Source organism: Phycodurus eques, chromosome 20 (genome assembly GCF_024500275.1).
Source record: "Phycodurus eques isolate BA_2022a chromosome 20, UOR_Pequ_1.1, whole genome shotgun sequence".
In the NCBI taxonomy this organism is placed as follows: Eukaryota; Metazoa; Chordata; class Actinopteri; order Syngnathiformes; family Syngnathidae; genus Phycodurus; species Phycodurus eques.
In genome coordinates this window covers 8,856,877-8,877,065 of record NC_084544.1, presented here as the reverse complement: position 1 = coordinate 8,877,065, position 20,189 = coordinate 8,856,877, and the positions used below count along the sequence as shown (strand labels likewise).

Here is a 20,189-nt window from a genome sequence, read left to right as displayed (position 1 = left end):
GAAATAGATTTAAGAATGTTTGCAGTATTACTGGAATAGGCATGATGGTGCATAGTATGGTGCTTGCTGCTAGGAATAATGCAGTCATCATAAAATAGCCCAAGTCTGCAGGTAAATAATCTGTACCGATGCCACATGCTTAAAGTGTGGAAGGTGTGACAGTAAAAACAAAAAACAAATGGAAAGTAGTATGACACTGAACTAGTCACAGCAATGCATGGTATGCTGCTTGCTGCTAGAAATTTGAAAAGCAAGATGGATTGTCAGTGATCGATTTTGACTTTAAATGTGGGAGTCAGACACACTTGATAAAAGTTGGAAAAAAATTGAAGTCAGGACAGTCCATGGTATGTTGCTTTCTTAGGCTACATTCCGGGATTCATTTTGAGTCAAAATGTGCCAAAATTTGAGTTCAGCGCTATCCTGGAAAATGAAAGAAAAAGATCAAAGGCCTTCTGCAATATTACGCTGGAATAGTTTCTAGACTGTCGTTAGGACTGAGAATTGTAGGAGTCAGTGAAAAAGATAACAAACTCCAATGGAATAAGATTGAACCATCTTTGCACTGTTATGCTGGAATACTTGCGACAATGCATGATATGCTGCTCACTGCTAGGACTTCTGGATTTTTGGGATTACATAAAATTTAGTGTGGGGTTTGTGCTCAAAGCTAACTAAGTTGGAAAGAGATTGAAGACTGCAGTATTATAATGCTGCAAAAGTCGCGACAGTGCATGGTATATTGTTTACCCTGGCTACATTGTGAGATTGATTTGGACACAAAATGTGACCAATTTTGAGCACTATCCTGGAAAACAAAAGAAGAGCAAATGTTCCTTTGAATTGTTACACTGGAATTCTCTCAACAGTTTTTGTATATGCTGCTTGCTCCTAAGACTTTGATTGATTCAAAATTGACCTACGAATCGAAGCTTTATGCTGGCTGTATGTGAGTCAAGTGTGGCAAACAAAGACAACCAAAACACAAGCGGAAGATGAAATAGTGCATGGCATACTGCGAGGAATAAAAATATCAGGATACGTCGCTGGATTGCTTTTTCGACTCCAACTGTGTTCAAATTTGCTAACTAATCGAAGAGCGTCCCGAGAAGATTTTCAGCTGGGTCATTTTTTTTTTACCCATATTGATTTTTTTTCAGCATGCGTAATGCTCACATAAGACTGTCTGCTCTCAATCTACTGTGTGTTTACCACCACAATCCTGCTTTGGAATATGAGTATAAATGTGTCCAGGCAGCTTATGCTACACCTACGTGGTTAGCGCTAGCCCAGATGGAGACGCTCCTCCGCAGACTACAGACTCCATATGCCCCCCACCCTCAGCACCGGCTCTCCCAACAAGGGCAGTTGGCTACACTAAGCAGCTCATCAAAAGCCAAAGGTTTCCTGGACTGCACATTAGCGCCTCGTAGAGTTGAATCCACGTCAAACAATGTTTAGCTGTAACCTAAGCTAACATGGTTAGCTCCATGTCCCACCTGTGTGTCCACCTGTTGCTCATACATAATGTATGTCTGTGCATTATCCACTATGTTAAACTCATGAGAGAAAATACTTAAATGAAAATGAATGAAAAATAAATAAAAAAAATAAATAAATGAAAGAGGTAGACCCGTGCCATCTAATGAGATCCAATAAAAGAGCTGTGTCAAATACATTTCAAGGTTGACCCGTCTTCAGTGGTAGTATCAGAGACTAGTCTCTTTACAAAGCCAGTAAAAGAGGGCATTTTCTCTCCTTTTTCCCCCCCATGTCACTGTTCTGTATACATTTACATTTAAATGACACAGACTTAGAACGGGGGAATATGTAGTCGGCATGGAAAGTTTTCCCCTTCAGATGTAGTATCAGAGCCTGTGGAGAATTTCACAATGTCTATTAAAGCCGACATGTTCGTGTCAAACAATCCAGCCAGACTGTTGTCCCTTTTATTCTTTTAGTAAAAGCTGGAATTGTCTTCGCTTTTCCCCCACTGAAATGGAATAGGGGGATGAAGATGAACCCACAATTTTCCACCTTTAAGGTAGTATCAGAGCTGTAGTTCCTTTTAGACTATCAAAAAAGCTGGCAATTTCTAAGCGCCATGTCGCTGTTCTGTGTAAACAGAACTGACTCTTAATGGGGGGTGTGGGTTAAAGTCAATTGGCAATTTTCCGCCGCCGTCGGAGGTAGCGTCGGAGTTTGTAGTCCCTTTCTCACTGCCTATTAACAGCAACATTTTCTCGCTTTTTTGCCCCATGATGCTGTTCTGTATATATGGCACCAACACAGAAGCACCTCCGGAGGTAGTATCAGTCTAAAATCCCTTTCACACTGCATATAAAAGCCAACATTTTGCCCCCCCCCCCCCTCCCCCACTATTTTGCAGTTCTCCACACAAAAAAGGGAGACAAAATAAACATGGCAATTCCTCAAATTGTCCATTCTGTTCATCTCTGGTGTGGCAATTTTTTGGGGTCTCCGTGTGAAAATCTGTATTCCAATGTGTACTTTTTGGGGAAAAAGGTAGCTTACACCCAAATCTGGCTGCAGCATGCTGTGGATTAGGTATGCCTCGTTTCAAGTGATCTAATTCAGTTAATTAGATGTCTTAGTCGGTGCACATGTAGGCTCAACATTAAACGTGTCTGCCAGCAATGGTCGGAATTTAGACACAATTTCAATGGTAAATGACCAGTGACAGGTTTTGTATTAAGTGAAACGTTTTAGTGCCCTGTTGAAAAGAGGAGTAAGATTGTTGCCAAGTTTCACTGGCAGTTTAAACTGATCGTTGACATGGTTTGAAGTGTAATCCTTTAGTCAGGATTAGCACCTGCTGGCAGAGCAAAAGACATGCCTTGAATGTTATATGGATGCTCCGAACACAGACGATGACATGTTTCGCTTGACTTTTCCCAAACTGTGCCGACAACAAGTAAGTTGATTGATTGTTTGAGAGGATAAACCAACAACAACAACAAAAAACATCCACCTGTTTTTTTAAACATCTTTTTCCCCTTACCACAGCTGGCTGAGTACCGTCAACGGAAAGCTCACGCAGATTCCCAGAGGAAGAAGAAGAAGAAAAAGAAGCCAGAAGAGGACTCGCAGGGAAGCGTGGAGGCGGATCGCTCAGTATCACCCGCCGCCGAGCTGAGCTTCTCCAAGACGCTACGCAGTGGGGAGACTCTGAAGCACGACCAGACATACACCATAGAGGTATGTCCACATTGATTATTAGGGCCCGAGTACCAGGTGTCTCCTGGAAAGTTAGCAATAATTGGCTCCTGACGCAGGTTCACGATCAATGTCTAACATAACTGCACGGATGGAAAAAGTGTCAAGGACCTGAGCCCTAAATTGAACAGGAACTTGGCCATTTGGGTTTGATGCAGCCATTTTGGGCAAATTCCAAAGTTCTGCGATCATTTTGAGGATTTGGAAAGTTGGAAAAAAAAATTGCCCCTGACATCAGTTTCATTAATCGACATTAAACAGTGTGGACATAGCTATCATAAAAGGACACATGAAAAAGTCTTAAGGATCCATGCCAAATTTTGAACAGGAAGTTAACCATTTTGATTTGGTGTAGGCATTTTGGGGAAATTCCCAGGATTTATTATTATTTCGAGGAATTAGAAAGCTGGAAAAACGTTTGCCCACGACACCAGTTTCATCAGTCAACATGTCATTGGGTGAAGATGTCTATCATCACAGGATGCACGAAAACGTATCAAGGAGCCATGGTTGAAATTGAACAGGAAGTTCCAAAGTTTTATGATCATTTCAAGGATTTTTTTTTATGTTCGAAAATAATTAGCCTGACACTAGTTTCACGACAAGCATAACGCAACCATTATTTCTTCTGCTACCTCCTGCAAACTCCAGTAGTCTGCTGGTTGAAAATGCCTTCATCACACTTTCTGAAATTATTATTAAAAAAATATGGATTTACTTTTTTATGCGGCCTCTAGTGTTCCTTTTAGACTGTGTAGGGTATACAACTTGTGAATGGACAATGAAGGTGAACGTTCCAAAGCCACAAAACTCACATGCCGCTCTCAACTTCTAGCAAAACTGGTCACATTATGCTTTTCCACAGTAAAGATTCTCACTTGTTATCAACATTGTTTTCTGTGGTTATAACACGCTTTGTCCCAGAAGACCTTGTACAATTGATGCCCATGAAAGCAGCGGGGTTGCCGTGGAAACAGACGGTCTTCAGCCTGACTGACTCCTGCGGCCTTGCAATGCTTTTTAAGCACAACTTGAGACCGATTGTATCTATTCATTTGTGCATTTGTATGGACTAAATTTTTCTCCTATTTGTTTTGCAGCATTGGCCCATTATCATCAAACTTTCTTAATATGTCACTGCAATCGTGTAAAATAAATAAAACAAATGTAAACATCTTGTGTTGCAGCCCGAGAGTGAAGTGTCGACGACGGCAGAAGATTATTCCTCTGAGGTAAGATAATATTAGCGAGTAGGTAGATGGGCGTCATAAACGATGACCTATTTCCTTTCAAATGATCTATTAATTACTTAAATGTTATTTGCTAAACCTAGCAGCTGATATTAAAGATGTCATAAGCGGGGTGAACAGATACCGATTTAAAAAATTCGAGAGACTCGACACATGACAAGGATGAAATCACCATGTGTTTTCTTAGTGCTCTTATGTGTGGTGTACTTGCGATGACCAACACACCACACCACAAGCATAACGTTACCTCTCACGACAATTGTAAGTCTCCTCCCCTAAACCACGTCTGTCGTAATTCCAAATGAACACAATGATTTGTGATCGTAGATATTGGACAGGTTTACCATTTACGATTATCTGTCTGTTTTCTGAGCAGATTATAGAGGAAAAATCAGTCTTAACACCCCCCACACCACAGAATAATCAATCAGCTTTATCTTTTAGAGACATTCGATAATTTGGCCTTTCTTGGTCGCAAAGGATGGAAAATGTTCGAATTGGGCCTAATTGTTGGTATATGTGTACCCTGCTTTAGAGTAGTGTTTCCCAAACTATATTGAGCCAAGACACATACTACATTACAAAAAAAATCTCACAGCAAACAACCAAACGAAATGTCACAAAAGATGGATACACAGTTTAATTATGTACATTCTGTCATCTAATGGAAGAGCATTTAATTCTCTCCCTATCACTAGAAGTCTGTGGAATAGTATAGTTGAACAAAGATACATTATTTGTAGTTAATAATTTTTGGAACATTAAGTGAAATTGGATCATTTTCTGTGGTAGATACCATTGATGATCTTTCATGACACACTGATTGGGAATCACTGCTTAAGAGTATCTTTTTCCCAGTATTGCAGCAGTTCAGAGATGGAAGTACTAAAGTTTTTGCCCTATTTTCATAATTAGGCATGCAAATGTCCGCAAATTTAATCAGCGCTCATCCCAGTGATTCTTTCCTGTTTGGCTGACATGTTGTGAATTAGCAGGTCAACGGCTGCCGTGAGATGATGGTCAATCTCATGACGTCCTCCTCCGGGGATTTTATTTGGGTACGGTAATCCGATCAAGCGGCTCTGCTCGCGGGCCCTGATGGCTGGAAATCGCCTGCCGCCGCTGACTGTCCATTCGCTTAACATATTAAGATGCCGCTCTCCCTCCCACAGCCCTGCTACTATGACTCTGTACTAACATATTTGTACTCTACTACACAAAACAATTGAGCTTTGGTTTTGGTTACAAGCGTCATGGTCAGAGTGACCCCAGGACATGACATGACATGATTTCTTTTGCTTGGCTAATGGAGGTGCTGATCAATACAGCTGATTTAGGGGAGTGAAAGCAGAGTTTGGTTTGATTTGGGCTAATGTAAAAATCATGTTAAGGTGTCATAGATGAGTATGTGCAGGGTACAAGGACCTAGCCATGCCATAAATGGCGAACAACCGCTAGTGATTGATTTAAAAAACAAAAAAATTAAAAAAAGCACCTGAAGTGTACTTGGACATACGGCGAATACTCTTCATAACTTCCACTAACATTCAAACTTCATCGACACAGACTGTTTCTGTGCCTCAATATGTGCTTCTGTTTTGTTTAGCAACAGTTCACTTACTTCACTCTTGATGTCAGTTCATTTTGACCTGTATTTCCAACACCAGTACCGCATATTCCCTCATCTATGACGCTCTCTGCTTTTAAAGCCTCCTGCCACAGCACTTGGTTGTTGACTAACTGGCCCCTACGTCTTATTCTCGTACAACTTGTGGAAAGGTGCATTTACTCTAAAAGCTTTTACTTATTTGCTCAGGATGAGGCAAAACGAGAGGCGATGAAGGGAGGCAGGATGCAGGATGTCGAGGAGGCTCTTGCAGCAAAGACCCGAGCAGTGGAGGAGCTGAGTCAGGAGCTTGAGGAAATTCGGGCCGCATTTGGAACGGAAGATGTGCAGAAGGTAAAAATGAATTAACAATGCAATATATGATGATGAGATTTGGATGAGAATTCTTTCCAAGAATTCCATTATCAAAATGTTTGCTAACAAAGAGGAGGTAGTTTAAAATGCAGTCATTGATGTGGGCCCCCAGAGGTTTTCTACCTTTGTTGATCGCACTAATTCATTACGTTTTGCTACCAGCTGCAGGACTTTGAGGCTGCGCTGAAGCAGAGGGACGGCATCATCACCCAGCTCACCGCCAACCTCCAGCAAGCTCGCGAGGAGAAAGACGAGATCATGAAGGAATTCTTGGCGCTGACGGAGCAGAGCCAAAAACTCCAGCTTCAGTTCCAACAGGTGTGAGGCATCTTCATTTTTTTTTTCACAATTTAAAACACTTTCCAGGTGTCCTAATAACCTGTCTGTGAAATGCTTTCCTCAAAGTTCCCCAAGGACTCAGTGTGGGGGTATTTGTCTGCATGCGCCACATCCACGCAGTGTAGTGTATGACGTCCTGTCTTCATGAGTAAAAATGCTTTATTGTTTTTTATGTGGAACTTATCCGCAGCTATTTGCTGAAAAACACACCTGATTTGTGTTTTTTGTTTCTAAAATTCCTCCAGATGCCACAAGATGGCACCAAAGCTGTTACAGGAAAGTAGTACAGTAGTGTCAAGGAAGTATATTGAAGTGATACAGCTACTGAAAAACAAGCTTTACATGTCCGGAAAGGGCTAAATTTAGCATGGGTTGTTAGTGGAATTAGTATTTGCCCTCCGGTGCATTTTTCAAAATCCAATCATCGAATCATCCAATCATTCATTTTCAAGGTGAGTTTGAATTATATTGAACTGTTTTGGGATTATAGTTCTTGGTATACTTATGGTTAAAATTATTATTATAGGCAATTTTAAACATTTTATGAGGGCATCAATTACTATTTGCGATCGGAATCAATCCCGATACCCTGTTAATAGTTGAAAGTGGTCCTGGATCTTCACCCAGCCTATCTAATCATTTCATGGGCGGAGAAACCCGTTGTGGGAGGCGGGTATGTAAATTACCCAAACAGTGAGGCGGCAGTACAGCACACTGCCCATAGACACATTTTCAGAAATGGGTTGATAACAAAAGATTTCGCGGTTGTTTATTGTTACACTTAGTGGGTAGGCAGGGAGGCCAGAGACCCAACTGTATGTACACAAGCCATTAAAAAGAAAACTTTCCAAAATATGACCCCTTTGACAGATTTACATTTTCCTGATTTTCCGTCTTTTTACAGCTGCAGGCCGGCGAGACCCTGCGAAACACCAGCCACAGCAGCACGGCTGCTGACCTTCTTCAAGCCAGGCAGCAGCTGGCGCAGTACCAACTGCAGCTGGAGGAGGCCAACATTGAAGCCGGAAAGAACCGGGAGAAGAGCGACAGGCAGCTGGAGCAAATCGGTCAACTCCAGCGCAAAATCAGCGACATGGAGTTGGTAAGTTACTGTGTCTGTTCCTATTAAAAGTAATTACTGTATTTCCTCATACGGTGGCTTTTATTTCTTTAATATAAAAGTAGTATAAAAATACCTTGTTTCTGTTCAAAGTGATGAAACGTCAACAGCTCACCAAAATTGAAAGAGCCCGCATTAAACCACATCATGATCCAGTTTTTATGACCGGTGTAATACATTTGTTAACCACTGTATGTCAAGTGAAAGTGGAGTTTAACTATTAAACTATTAGAGTATAAATTGTATGGCATAGAAGTGGCAAGAGTTGAGGCAGACCCGAAGGAAGAAAAAAGTCGCGTTGCTCACAGAACATGGACACAACATTGTGGAGCGGCCACATATCGCCATCCACTGCAACACTAATCATTTTTAAAGACACCGTCTCCACATAATCATCTTTACTACTGCTCAGGGAACCTGTTTACGACACACGGTAAGACTCCATGCTTTTCATAGACTGTTTAGGTGCTGCTGTTTTAAGTGATGGAAAGAGTTCAAACTGACTCAGCAGTTAACTTTTTAATGTTAATGTGTGAAGAATAATAACATGTTGTGAATAGTTGTTGCAAATATTTTCCTGATGGGGTGGCATCCATTTGAGTGAGCCATTTATTTATTTAACATGGACTTGACACAACAGCGACCACGTAAGATGCACTCTATACTAGAGACTGTTCACATGCCTTGGTAGGTGCTGCTGTTTTGATTAGCAGCAGAGTCCAAATGGGCTCAACTCTTCACATTCCACGTTTGAACAAAAGGTGACAGTTACCGCCTGTTGAGGAATTATTGGGTATATAATTAATGGTTGGTATTGTTCACATACTTGACTGTTATTGCAGTCCGGGAGAAGATCAGAGGAGTCATTCACACAAAGGCTAAATGAGAAGGATGTCCTCATCGCCGAGAAAGAAAAGGTCATCGTGAATCAAGATCAGTTTCTCGCTGAACTGAGAGCGGCCGAAGAGACTCTCGCCACCACGCTGAAGGAGAAGAATCTGCTGCTATCCGAGCAGACGGCGTCTCTGAACCTCTTTCAAGAGGAAATGGCCATTTTGGGACGGTCGGCAAACAACATTCAGGCATCGGATGAGAAGGACCTGATTATAGCAGAGCAGGAGAGAGTCATTTCCGAGAGGGACTGTTCTCTTGGCCGGCTGGAGGAGGAGCTGGAGTCGTCACGGCAAAGCCTGCGCAGCCTCCAACAACAAGTGGCCGCGAAGGAATCAGAGCTTGAAAAATGCCTTGGGGACTTGGAGAACACTAAGCATGATTTAGAATGCAGTAAAAGCAAAGTGGAAAGTTGTAAATCACACCTGGAGAAGGCACGAGGTGACCTACAAAGCTCTCAAAGTGAGCTCGCCAGCTCCCGGCAGAGGGAACGACTGTCCTCGGATGAGATTAAGCAGCTCATGGGAACAGTGGAGGATCTGCAAAGGCGCCGTCATCGCGACAGCCTGTCAGATGGTGATGCCATCCAAAGAATGCAGGAGGACACTACCCGGAAACTCGACCTTCTTAGGGCGGAGCTGGACGAGATGTACGGCCAGCAAATTGTCCAAATGAAACAGGAGCTCAACTTGCAGAACGCAGCACGTATGGAGCAAGCGACGGCTGCAGCGTCACGCAGAGATGGACCGACATCACACCGATGTGGAGCTTCTGAAACAACAAAACTCCACCGTCAAAGAGACACTCACTGTGAAGATTCATGAGCTTCAAGCGACATTAGCAGAATCCACAAATGAATTCAACCGAGAAAAGTTCAAACTCCAGGCCGAGCTCCAGAACCTCCGCGGCGATCTCCGTTCTGCGAAGGCCAAAGCCGAGGTCGTGTCCAATAGTCTCGTCTCGCAGGAGAGTCAACAAGACAAGATCCGACACCTTGTGGAGACTGCTGATGACCTACGATGCCAGTTGGCTGCCGCTGGGGAGGCGGCACTGGAGGCCGAGGCCCAGCACGAGTCTGAGACGACCAACTACAAGATCAAGCTGGAGATGCTGGAGCGGGAGAAGGACGCTGTGCTGGACCGCATGGCAGAGTCACAGGAGGCCGAGTTGGAGAGATTGCGAACGGACCTGCTGTTCAGCCACGAAGAGGAGCTCGTGCACCTCCGGGAGGAGCTCCGTCGAGAGGGCTTCCTCAATGCCGAGAACCTCCTTAACGAAGCTGCCGTCAAACACCAAAAATCTCTGGATGACCTGCGCCTCGCCGATGAAGACCAGCTGCATTTGTTACAAAAGGAGAAGGCTGGCTTTTCTAACGAGCGAGAGGAGCTCTTGCACCAAATCCTCGGCCTGAAGGAAGATCTCAAGCTGGCCTTGCACAGCTCCAAAGCGGACGAGCTTGTGCGGCAGCTGGAGGAACTTCAGGCAGAGCTGGAAGATCTGCGGAAGGGAGGAGAGCAGCGAGCCAGGCTGGAGAATGAAATTCAAACGTTGCTGAAGAAGAATGAGGTTCTTCAAGAAAAGGACCGAAGCTGGGAGAGAAAATGGAAGGAGCAGCAGTTGGAAAATGATGCGAAAATAGTTGAAATGGAAACACTCACCTCCCAGCTGAGAGAGGAGATTGAAAAGCAACGGACTACATTCTCCTTTGCTGAGAGGAATTTCGAAGTCAACTACCAGGAGCTAAAGGAGGAGTACTCCTGCCTTATCGAGGCTAAGACACAACTAGAGGAGAAGACACTGAAGGAGGCGCTCGTGTTCCAGGCCAAAATTACCAGCATCCAGTCGCACATTGGCGAGTTGGAGGACGAAAATGTCAAAAGGCACGTTGAGGGTGTGGAAAAAGACTCGTCCGAACTTGCAGAGAAGTTTCATGTTACCCTGAGCGAGAAGGAAAGCCTCACAACGAAACTTTCTCAAGTCACAGAACAACTGGTGGTTGCAGAGAACAAAATGGGTCAGTTGGAAGAAGAGCTGGAGGAAGTTAAAAGAAAGAGAGGAGAGGACCATCACTCTCAGATTCTCTCCCTGCAAAGAGAGGTCGAAGCTCTTCAGTCGCTCCTGAAGGTGGCGGAAGCTGAGAGAGGTGGCGTCTGGCGGACTGTGGAGCCTCACGGGGTCTCCCAGCCCCCTCCATCCCTGGTCCAGTCCTCAAGGGAGCAGCACGTCGAACGACGGGTCTCGCTGCAGAAGCCCGCCGCCTCCTCCTCGGGCTCCAACAGGCGCAAGAGGCGTCAGAGGTTGAAGCAGGAGCGCAGAATGAGTGGCGGCGGCCCCTCCGAAGCTGCCAGGCAAAGGGAGGAGGAGGAGGAGGAGGAGGAAGAAGAAGAAGAAGAAGAAGGCAGAGCTACAAGTGCCGCAGAACGAGAGATGCAGACTGAGTGCCAGGTTCGCGCCGATGAAGCTGATGGCTGCCAGCGAGACGGGACCATCAAACAGGTAGATGTGCGTTCACTGCATCAGCCTTTTTCCTCTGCCTTCCTCCCTCAGATTTGCTTGCATGATGATGAAAGGCCTTTCCAGAAATAATTTTATCCACTTAATCCCGCTGTGCTGCGCGGAAATACACTTGATGCTCATCTAACTGGGGCACTTGAGTACTGTAACGGCTCCCTAGTTGCTAAAAGACACGTTTTTACACTGAGTTATACAACAAGCTTTGCTTTTATATTTGTGCGGCTCTTAAAGTGCTACGCTTGCTGTCGGAGGAAAAGATCAAATAGAGCATCCTTGCTCTGTAGAGTTGTAAGTACTCCATCGATATGCTGGATGTCTCCAGGAAAACCAGCGAGTAATTCAAGCCCCCCCTAAAAATTGCCTATATTAATAGTTTAAACTGTAAATACACTGCCAACTATGAATTCCAAAACAGTTTGTCAATCATTTCAAACTCAACTTACAACAATACTCTTCAAAACTCAACTTACAACAATACTCTTCAAAATAAATGGCTTACAGATTTGATTTTGATGGTTGAGTAGTTAGCACATCTGTCTCACAGTTCTGAGGTTGGGGGTTTGAATCCGGGCTCCGTCTGGCCTGTGTGGAGTGAGCACAATTTGAATATTGCATAAAACCTAATTTATTTCAGTTGTTCAATGGAAAAAGTGAGACTTCTATATTAGATTTACTACGCAGAGTTATACAGTTCATAATTGTTTTTTTTTAAATATATAAATTGGATAATTACATCTTATAGCTAACAAAACCCCACAATTCACCATCTGAAGAAATTTGAATACTACAGAACATTTTCAATGGATTTTAACATAGAAAATAGATAGAAATTGGCTGACTGAAAAGTATTGTTTAATGCAGTGTTTACTAGCACATATTTTAAATTAGAAAAATCTCACAGCAAACCATCAAAAAGAGTCACAAAAAGTATGTACAGTATACGGAAATAATGATGATCTAATCTTAATTTACTTTCATTTGTTTAGGTGAACACAAAAGTGATGCAGGAATTGAAGAAACACACACATATGACTGTATCATATGCTGTTATTTGGATGGCAATGGGTGGATACACTTTAATTCTGCCATCTAGTGGAAGAGCATTCAATTATTCTGCCTGTCACTGTATTTCGCTGGCATCGATAGATGAACAAAGATACATTATCTGTAGGAAACAAATAATAATTTTTGGACCAATTAAGTGAAATTGGATAAGGGAACGCTGAACGGTCTCATGACACACTGTGTGTGGCACAGTGGTTGCTAATCGCTGGTTTAATCCATCTGTATACTGTAATATGAGTTTCTATTTTTTGATTTGAACTACTGAAATAGGTGAACTTTTCTATGATATTCAAGTTTATTGCGATGCACCTGTATTACATTGCATTTAAAGCACTGATGCTCTATGTTGCTTTGCAATGTCAACAGATTAAATACTGTACGGTAAATACCAGGATATGTGAGTTTTTAGCAAATAATGGAGCATAGCTTTAAAAAAAGCGTGTTTGTCCGGCGGCAACATCTGGTCATGCAAAGCCGCCATTGAAATTGTCTAACCCGTCCGACATCAAAGGCAACAGAATGACATCGCATAATTGCTCAACCAGGACGGATTAGTGCTAATGCATAATGCGTGGAGAGTGGAGACCTCGCTTTTTGTTTACTGCCCGGTAATTGGCTTGTTCCTGCACTCTGTCATTGAAGTGGAATTAGTTGCATTATGATCGCTATTGATTCATCACCAGAAATGAGCAAAATTGAATTACAGGAAACCCACGTTATTCACAGGGGACAGCTGCAAATAGCGAAAAAAAAAGGGAATTCACTCACACATCCCCTAAAAATATAATTGATATCCTGTATTTGGAGACTCTAAATTGCCCGTAGGCATGACTGTGAGTGCGAATGGTTGTTTGTTTGTATGTGCCCTGCGATTGGCTGGCAACCAGTCCAGGGTGTACCCCGCCTCCTGCCCGATGACAGCTGGGATAGGCTCCAGCACGCCCGCGACCCTTGTGAGGAGAAGCGGCTCAGAAAATGGATGGATGGATGGATGGATGGATATCCTGTATCTGTCGTTTAAAGAGGGTGTCAAACTCAAGGTCCGGGGGCCAGATTGGCCGGCCACATTATTTTATGTGGCCCACAAAAGCAAACGAAGTGTCTACTGGCAGAAAATATGAACCAAACTTTAAATTTTCAGCAATGATGACAAACATTTCTTTTGATTCAAATCCTTTTCGACTTAAATTGAAGAATAGATGAATATTGTACTATAAACTGGAAAATTTGGTTTCCACTTTTGATTTTGACTTCTGATTTCAAATTCAATTTGTTGTTTAAAAATATAGTAACAATCAAATGCAGGGGCAATTGTGTATTCATAATATGATGAGGTGATTATACTTTTATGATTTTTACAGTCATCACTGCCCTCTGAGGGAAACTATTAATTTTATTTGTCCAGCGACAAAAGTGAGTTTGTCACCCCTAGTATTAACCGTAACTATAGCAATAACTAATTTACAGATTATTTGATTTCAAAGAAAAAAATGGAGACGGGCCGTAACGTCTAAGAACAACCGAGGCTAAACTGATGCTAAACTGATGTTAGTTTCTCTCAAGATATACCACTTCAACATGCTTACTTGACACCAATTACTACTTTCCTATTAGCCACGGATTTAGCATCTTAACGCATTATAGAAAAAGTACCAAAAAATGCAAGGGGATAGGTTCCACAGAAAAAAAACGTGAATCATTGAATGTGTAAATGTCTAACAGCAGAGAGGTAGTGGTTGACTGTATCATTATTATTTTTTTCCCCATCCCTTGTCATGTTAATGTTAACTTTTTTCATGTGTTAAGGTCGAGTGCAAGCTTCAGATGGAGGCGCAGCGCATCAGCCTGACTCACATCCACGCCGCCCACCTGGAGCTGCTGCAAGAAGAGGCGGACAACCAGAAGAATGCCGGTGACCAAGGTCAGCTAATAGTGTTGTTGTGTAACAATGAGAGCCATTTGCTCATTTTCTCTCAGAAGAAGTATCTCGGTGACATACAGTGAGTTTTTTTATCGCGAGGGTTCCAGGTATGTTCCAGACCCACCCACAATAGGTGAAAATCTGCGATAGAGAGAGGCGGTCTACCTTTAAAAAAACAAAACAGAAACAAAACACCTTTTACCCATCCCTGCACTTATTAAAACATACATTTTTCACAAATTTTAAATGTATCTGAACCCTCCCCAATTAAGAACTCCAAGCATAGACTGTATAAAGTATACTGTACAGCATTGGTAGGGTGAACCACACTATAGTGGGGAAACACTTTTGAATTTCACCTGAATCAGATTCGGACGAACTCCAAAGGCTGAAGGTGGAGGCGTTAGGAGAAACCGCGTCAGCTGGAGGAGAGTCACCGGCTGGAGGTGGAGCACCTCCAAACTCACGAACAGAAGAGCTTCACCGAGACGGAGGAGGGCTGCGGCGCCGAGCTCATTATGCTACGGCGGCAACTGCGAGAGCTCATGGGCTCGCAGGCGCAGGACAGGTGAAAACTCAGCACCTCGACTTTACTTGCAGGTTTACTTACACCCACGCGCTACTGTTGAAAAGTTTGAGGGTCACTTAGAAATGTCCTCTTTTAGAAAAGCACTCTTTTTAGCACACTTTTTTTTAACCACATTAACAATGTCTGAGTGCCCTTTAAAGGATTAGTGTCTATATTTTACTTGTTTGAGCCTTTGTGGCCTGTTTTACTAAACAATGTTAACGTGACTGATAAATCAAAATATACTTGATTGATGGATCCATTAAGTTTAACTTGAAGGTGCAGTATATAATTTAAGGCTTAAAATGAGCTGCTTTGCAAATGTTTGCAGACAAACAGCCAAGGAAGCAAACCAGGCTTATCAATTATTCACATCTAACATTACACATTGTTTTTCATGTTTTCTAGTTGCCCACAGTCCAGCCAAGAGCGCATTGAGGAGCACCCCCAGGAGCTAAAGGTTTGACTGCTTCTGTTTAAATCACCCTTGTCACTTCATTATATTCTACTTCGGAGCTGATTGGTGCACAGGCGTAAGAGAGCCTTGCAGTCTGAGTGGACACGAGGGCGGTAGCAGCCTTTAGGGCTAAACGTGCCCTAAATATCCCCCACTACCCTTACACCACCACCCTCCCTTTTTCCTCTAGAAGCAGCAGGATGAACTGTCCTATATCGAATGATTAAAAGGGTGGGAAGTTACATAATCCGCCTGTATTGCGTGTACTCTGGTGTGATTGTAGTGTGATCCATCCTTTGAGTTTGTCCCTCTCCTCTCATCACTTTGAAAGTTCCAGTTGCTGTTAGGAATTCATCACAAGACAAGGGAACAACGTGTTGTATTGATTCAAGAGCAGAAGGGTGGGTGCATTATTTTGCACATTACCACACAATTCAGAGTTTGTTCTCACTTCTCCAGGACCTTACTGAGGAGCAGCTGTCCCAGTGGGTGTCGGGCTCCTGCTCGGGCTTGAGCGCCAAGCTGCAAGCGCTGAGAAGGGCGCTGTACAACGAGTACGTCCAAGAAGTGGCCGCGCTCGAGGAGCAGCACCGTGTCGAGCTGACCAGGCTGCGGCAACAACTGGAGAGGGAGCGGAAGGGAGAGCGACGGGATAGTAACCGTGTCGCCGGAGGAGCCGCGAGCTCCTCGGAGACCGCCAGTGTTGCCGGGCAGGGCGAGCTGCAAGTGAAGCTCAGTGTGGAGGAAGAGGTCGCTAGGGTATGTGATCGTTTCATTACCTCTGCCAAGGAGCGAGGGTTTGTTCCTTTGGATGTGTGCAACTTCCTCTCCAATTAGCTGTGTATACAGGTACTTCTCAATGAATTACAATATAGTAGAAAAGTTCATCTATTTCAGTAGTCATACATTATATAGATTGATTAAACACTTACTTAAACAAAATACTTTTCAGAGGGCAAATTCCCTGCCCAATTTTTTCTTGATTTTGTAATATTGTAGTTTCTAGAGATGGTGAATTTGGGGGTTTTGTTTGCTGTAAGCTACAATCATTAATATATATATATATATATATATATATATATATATATATATATATGTACTCTTGAGTGTGTGTGGGTAGTGCATTTCTATGAACTACCTAACTAAGTTAAGCTTTTGACACCATTCAAATTTATTGAGATGTACCTGTATATAGCAGGGACGAGCAAACGTTTGTGCTCCTGGAATACCTTTGATTTCTAAAACAGACAGATGGGCCAGGACATTTTTAGTTAAAGTTAAAATGTGCACGTAAAACACAAATATATACTTATGTGTATGTGCATACATATATTCATTATACACCTGCGTGAATATATGTATCAAAATAATTATAAAATGATTGCAAATTGTATGTATTTTTTATTATTTACTATAAATAATGGGATAAATGAATAAAAAACATATTTTAATGAACCAATCTTAGGCTCAATGAATCCAACAAATATTACAGGAGTCTTGCTAATATAAATGCTCAGTGGGCAGTTAAAGAACTGAGTTGGCAGTATCTGGCCCGCGGGCCATATTTTGCCCACCGCTGGTATACATGTTCTGAAGCTGGAATATTGAGTCAAATTCCAGACGGATGTGATTAGATGCAATAGTTTAAATGTTGATTTAACAAGCGGAAAAAAATTAACGAGGCATTTCCCGTGTTAACTCTCTTGTATCAAAATACCTTTTATTCAATTTGAACCAAAACTTGCCATTTATATGCAGTGTCACAAAATGCAATGTCAAACTTAATCTGGATTTGGCAGGAATTTCTATTGTATTGTGCAGCAGCACGGAGGTTATCGCCTCACACTTCTAAGATTCGGGGTTAGAATCTCGGCTGTAGCCTTCCTGTGTGGAATTTAAATGTTCTTGCTATGCTATGCTGTGTGAGGTTTTCCCTGGTTATGGATGGATTTGTATTACTTTTGCTCATGATTTGATTGAAATTTTACCTACATTGAGCTATTAATATCCTCTCCACACATGGATTTTCAAGGTCGGAATTGGCCTTGGCAGTGTTCTATGCAATCTTAAGTGATTTTGTGTTCTATTATATTGCTTTTCATTATTAATCAGCACGTTGGGTGTGTAATGGTACGCTTAAAAAAACAGTCATGGTTTAGTACGTACCTTGGTTTTAAAATTATGGTTTGGTTCACATTGAGTACAGTAAGGCAGTGTTTCCCAAATTTTGAGCCATCCATCCATTTTCTACCGCTTATCCGCTTATTTTGAGCCAATGAACATATTTTATGGTACGCAACCAAACAAAAATGTCAAAGAATGTATTAGATTAATTGTACTTCTGCGGCGGCAGGGTGAACGAGTGGTTAGCACTTCTGCCTCACAGTTCTGAAGACCCAGGTTCAAATCCGGCCTCACCTGTGCGGAGTTTGCATGTTATCCCCTTGCCTGCGTGGGTTTTCTCCGGGTACTCCTGTTTCCTCCCACAGCCCCAAAACATGCATGGTAGGGTAATTGAAGACTTGCCGTAGGTATGAATGTGAGTGGGAATGGTTGTTTGTCTATATGTGCCCTGCGATTGGCTGGGACCAGTTCAGGGTGTACCCTGCCTCTCGCCCAGTGTCAGCTGGGATGGGCTCCAGCACGCCCGCAACCCTAGTGAGGATAAGCGGGACAGAAAATGGATGGATGGATGTACCTTCTGCCATCAAGCGGAAGAGCATGTAATTCTTCTGCCTGTCACTATATGAGACAGGATACAGTATTTGTAGTAAATGAATACTTTTCTGACCAATTAAATGAAATTGGTTATCTTCTCTTACGGTGGTTGGGAGTAACTGCCTATAATTACAACCGTAAACTGCGAGCTCGAGCTTTAATCTTTTCTTTTGAGGAAAGTGCGCCATCAGATTCTTGTTTGACAAATGCAGACAACTGCCGCACTGTATTTGTTTACGGCATAACTGTGTGTTTAAAAGTGCAACACAGTTACTAATATGTTCCGTGTGGGCAATCAATCACAAATAAAAGGATCTCTGACATGAGCGTGTTGTCTTCAGGCCATCGTCCAAATGTCGGTGGAGTGCGCACAGCAGACAGAGTTGGCCCGGATCAACAAGCTCGTCTGCCAGACCAGCACTGCCATGCAGACCCAGTCGGACGGCGAGGATGCTGTAGAGGAGAATGCGGGGGTTTCTGTGGGCGCCTGGTTGGAGGAGGAGAGGGATCACCTGGAGAAGGAGCTGCAGGACAGGAAAACTGAGATACAGAAGCTCCGGGAGAAGCTACGGCGAGCCGAATCGGGAGCAGAGGAGAAGGTGGGTGTCACTTGTGTTGTACCTCATACAGTAAATGATCAAATACACACATAATGATACTTGGAGTGAGCAAACATTTGAAAAATCTAAAATCACACCACCAGACAAAAATGGCAGAAAAGGTGCATATATTTAAACAATGAGGAGCTCATCTATCCATCCATCCATTTTCTGAGCCGCTTATCCTCACAAGGGTTGCGGGAGTGCTGGAGCCTATCCCAACTTTCTTTGGGCAGGAGGCGGGGTACACCCTGAAATGGTTGCCAGCCAATCGCAGGGCACACATAAACAAACAACCATTCACACTCACATTCACACCTACGGGCAATTTAGAATCTTCAGTCAACCTAGCATGCATGTTTTTGGGTTGTGGGAGGAAACCGGAGTGCCCGGAGAAAACCCACGCAGGCACGGGGAGAACATGCAAACTCCACACAGGCGGGGCCGGGATTTGAACCCCGGTCCTCAGAACTGTGAGGCAGACGTTCTAACCAGTCGGACACCGCTCCTCATCTAAGTTTGCTCAATTTTACTGAGTTTGAAATCTGGGCCTGTTTAGTTGAACACAAGGCTATTACGGTGGACGCCCACATATACGCTGTTCGGCACTCGCCTAATTAAATTTCTTGGGGGACCCTATCCGCCATTTCTTGTTGAAAAACTCCCTTGTGGACTGTTTTGTGCTCAGGCCAAAGCTGTGTCTTATACAGAAATGCTTTAAAAAAAAATTAACACCATGTTGTGGCATCTTGGTGATCTTACAGCACACCACCAAACACAAAAATGTCATATGAAGTATAAATACTCACTAACCATCATATGTCACTGGCATAAGGGGGTTTACGTGGAGCCTTCTATTTCGATTACAATCAGTTTAGAAGCCCAAACTGAATGAAAATGCTCCATATAAACACCTCAATCGGAATAAAGAGGAATGGAATCCAAATGGAATTTCATTCGGTTTCACAGGGTTGGAATATTCTTTTTGCCAAACTGATCGGAAGTAAATTTTCGTCATGTAAACCATCAGTCAGAATGTTGCTGTGCTGAGCTCTGTCTGTGCATGCTCTGACTTGACATAAATGCGCGGTGATGTCATCGTTTATGCACGTAAATATGGCAGCTTCCAACCAGAGCTCGTATGTGACGAGAGCTTATTTGTAACTATTTGTAATTTGTTTTTATCAACTGTTGTTTTAATAAGTGTAAAAAAAAAAATTCCCACTATTGTACTAAATAGGTAACTGACCTCCATCTTGATAAATGACGTGACGTGTATGTCGATGTGCGCATGTCACGCGGCTGTTGCGATTAAATGTAGTGCGTGTTTGCAACAGATTGGAATAGATCACGTCACATGTAAAGTTGACCAGAGATCTTCAATCAGAAGTAATTCAATCGGAATGACAAAAGATCTCCATGTAAACCCGGCTATAGATAGATGAAAAAAGATACTGTATTTTGTACTAAAGAAATCATTTGTTTCCCGGGGCACACCTAGTTATATGTCCCACCACACGAATGTGCCG

General features: G+C 42.9%; 1 protein-coding gene across 1 annotated transcript in view; it reads left to right on the top strand.

Annotated features, from left to right (window-relative positions):
• Positions 1–20,189, top strand: part of akap9 (A kinase (PRKA) anchor protein 9) — a 56,091-nt gene that overhangs the window by 1,486 nt on the left and 34,416 nt on the right. The window contains 14 exon segments of the mRNA XM_061665718.1: positions 3,028–3,219; positions 4,425–4,469; positions 5,480–5,545; positions 6,304–6,447; positions 6,631–6,786; positions 7,712–7,909; positions 8,770–9,542; positions 9,544–11,320; positions 14,204–14,318; positions 14,687–14,724; positions 14,726–14,886; positions 15,295–15,346; positions 15,803–16,102; positions 18,403–18,660. Coding sequence (XP_061521702.1) covers positions 3,028–3,219; positions 4,425–4,469; positions 5,480–5,545; positions 6,304–6,447; positions 6,631–6,786; positions 7,712–7,909; positions 8,770–9,542; positions 9,544–11,320; positions 14,204–14,318; positions 14,687–14,724; positions 14,726–14,886; positions 15,295–15,346; positions 15,803–16,102; positions 18,403–18,660 — 4,275 coding nt within the window.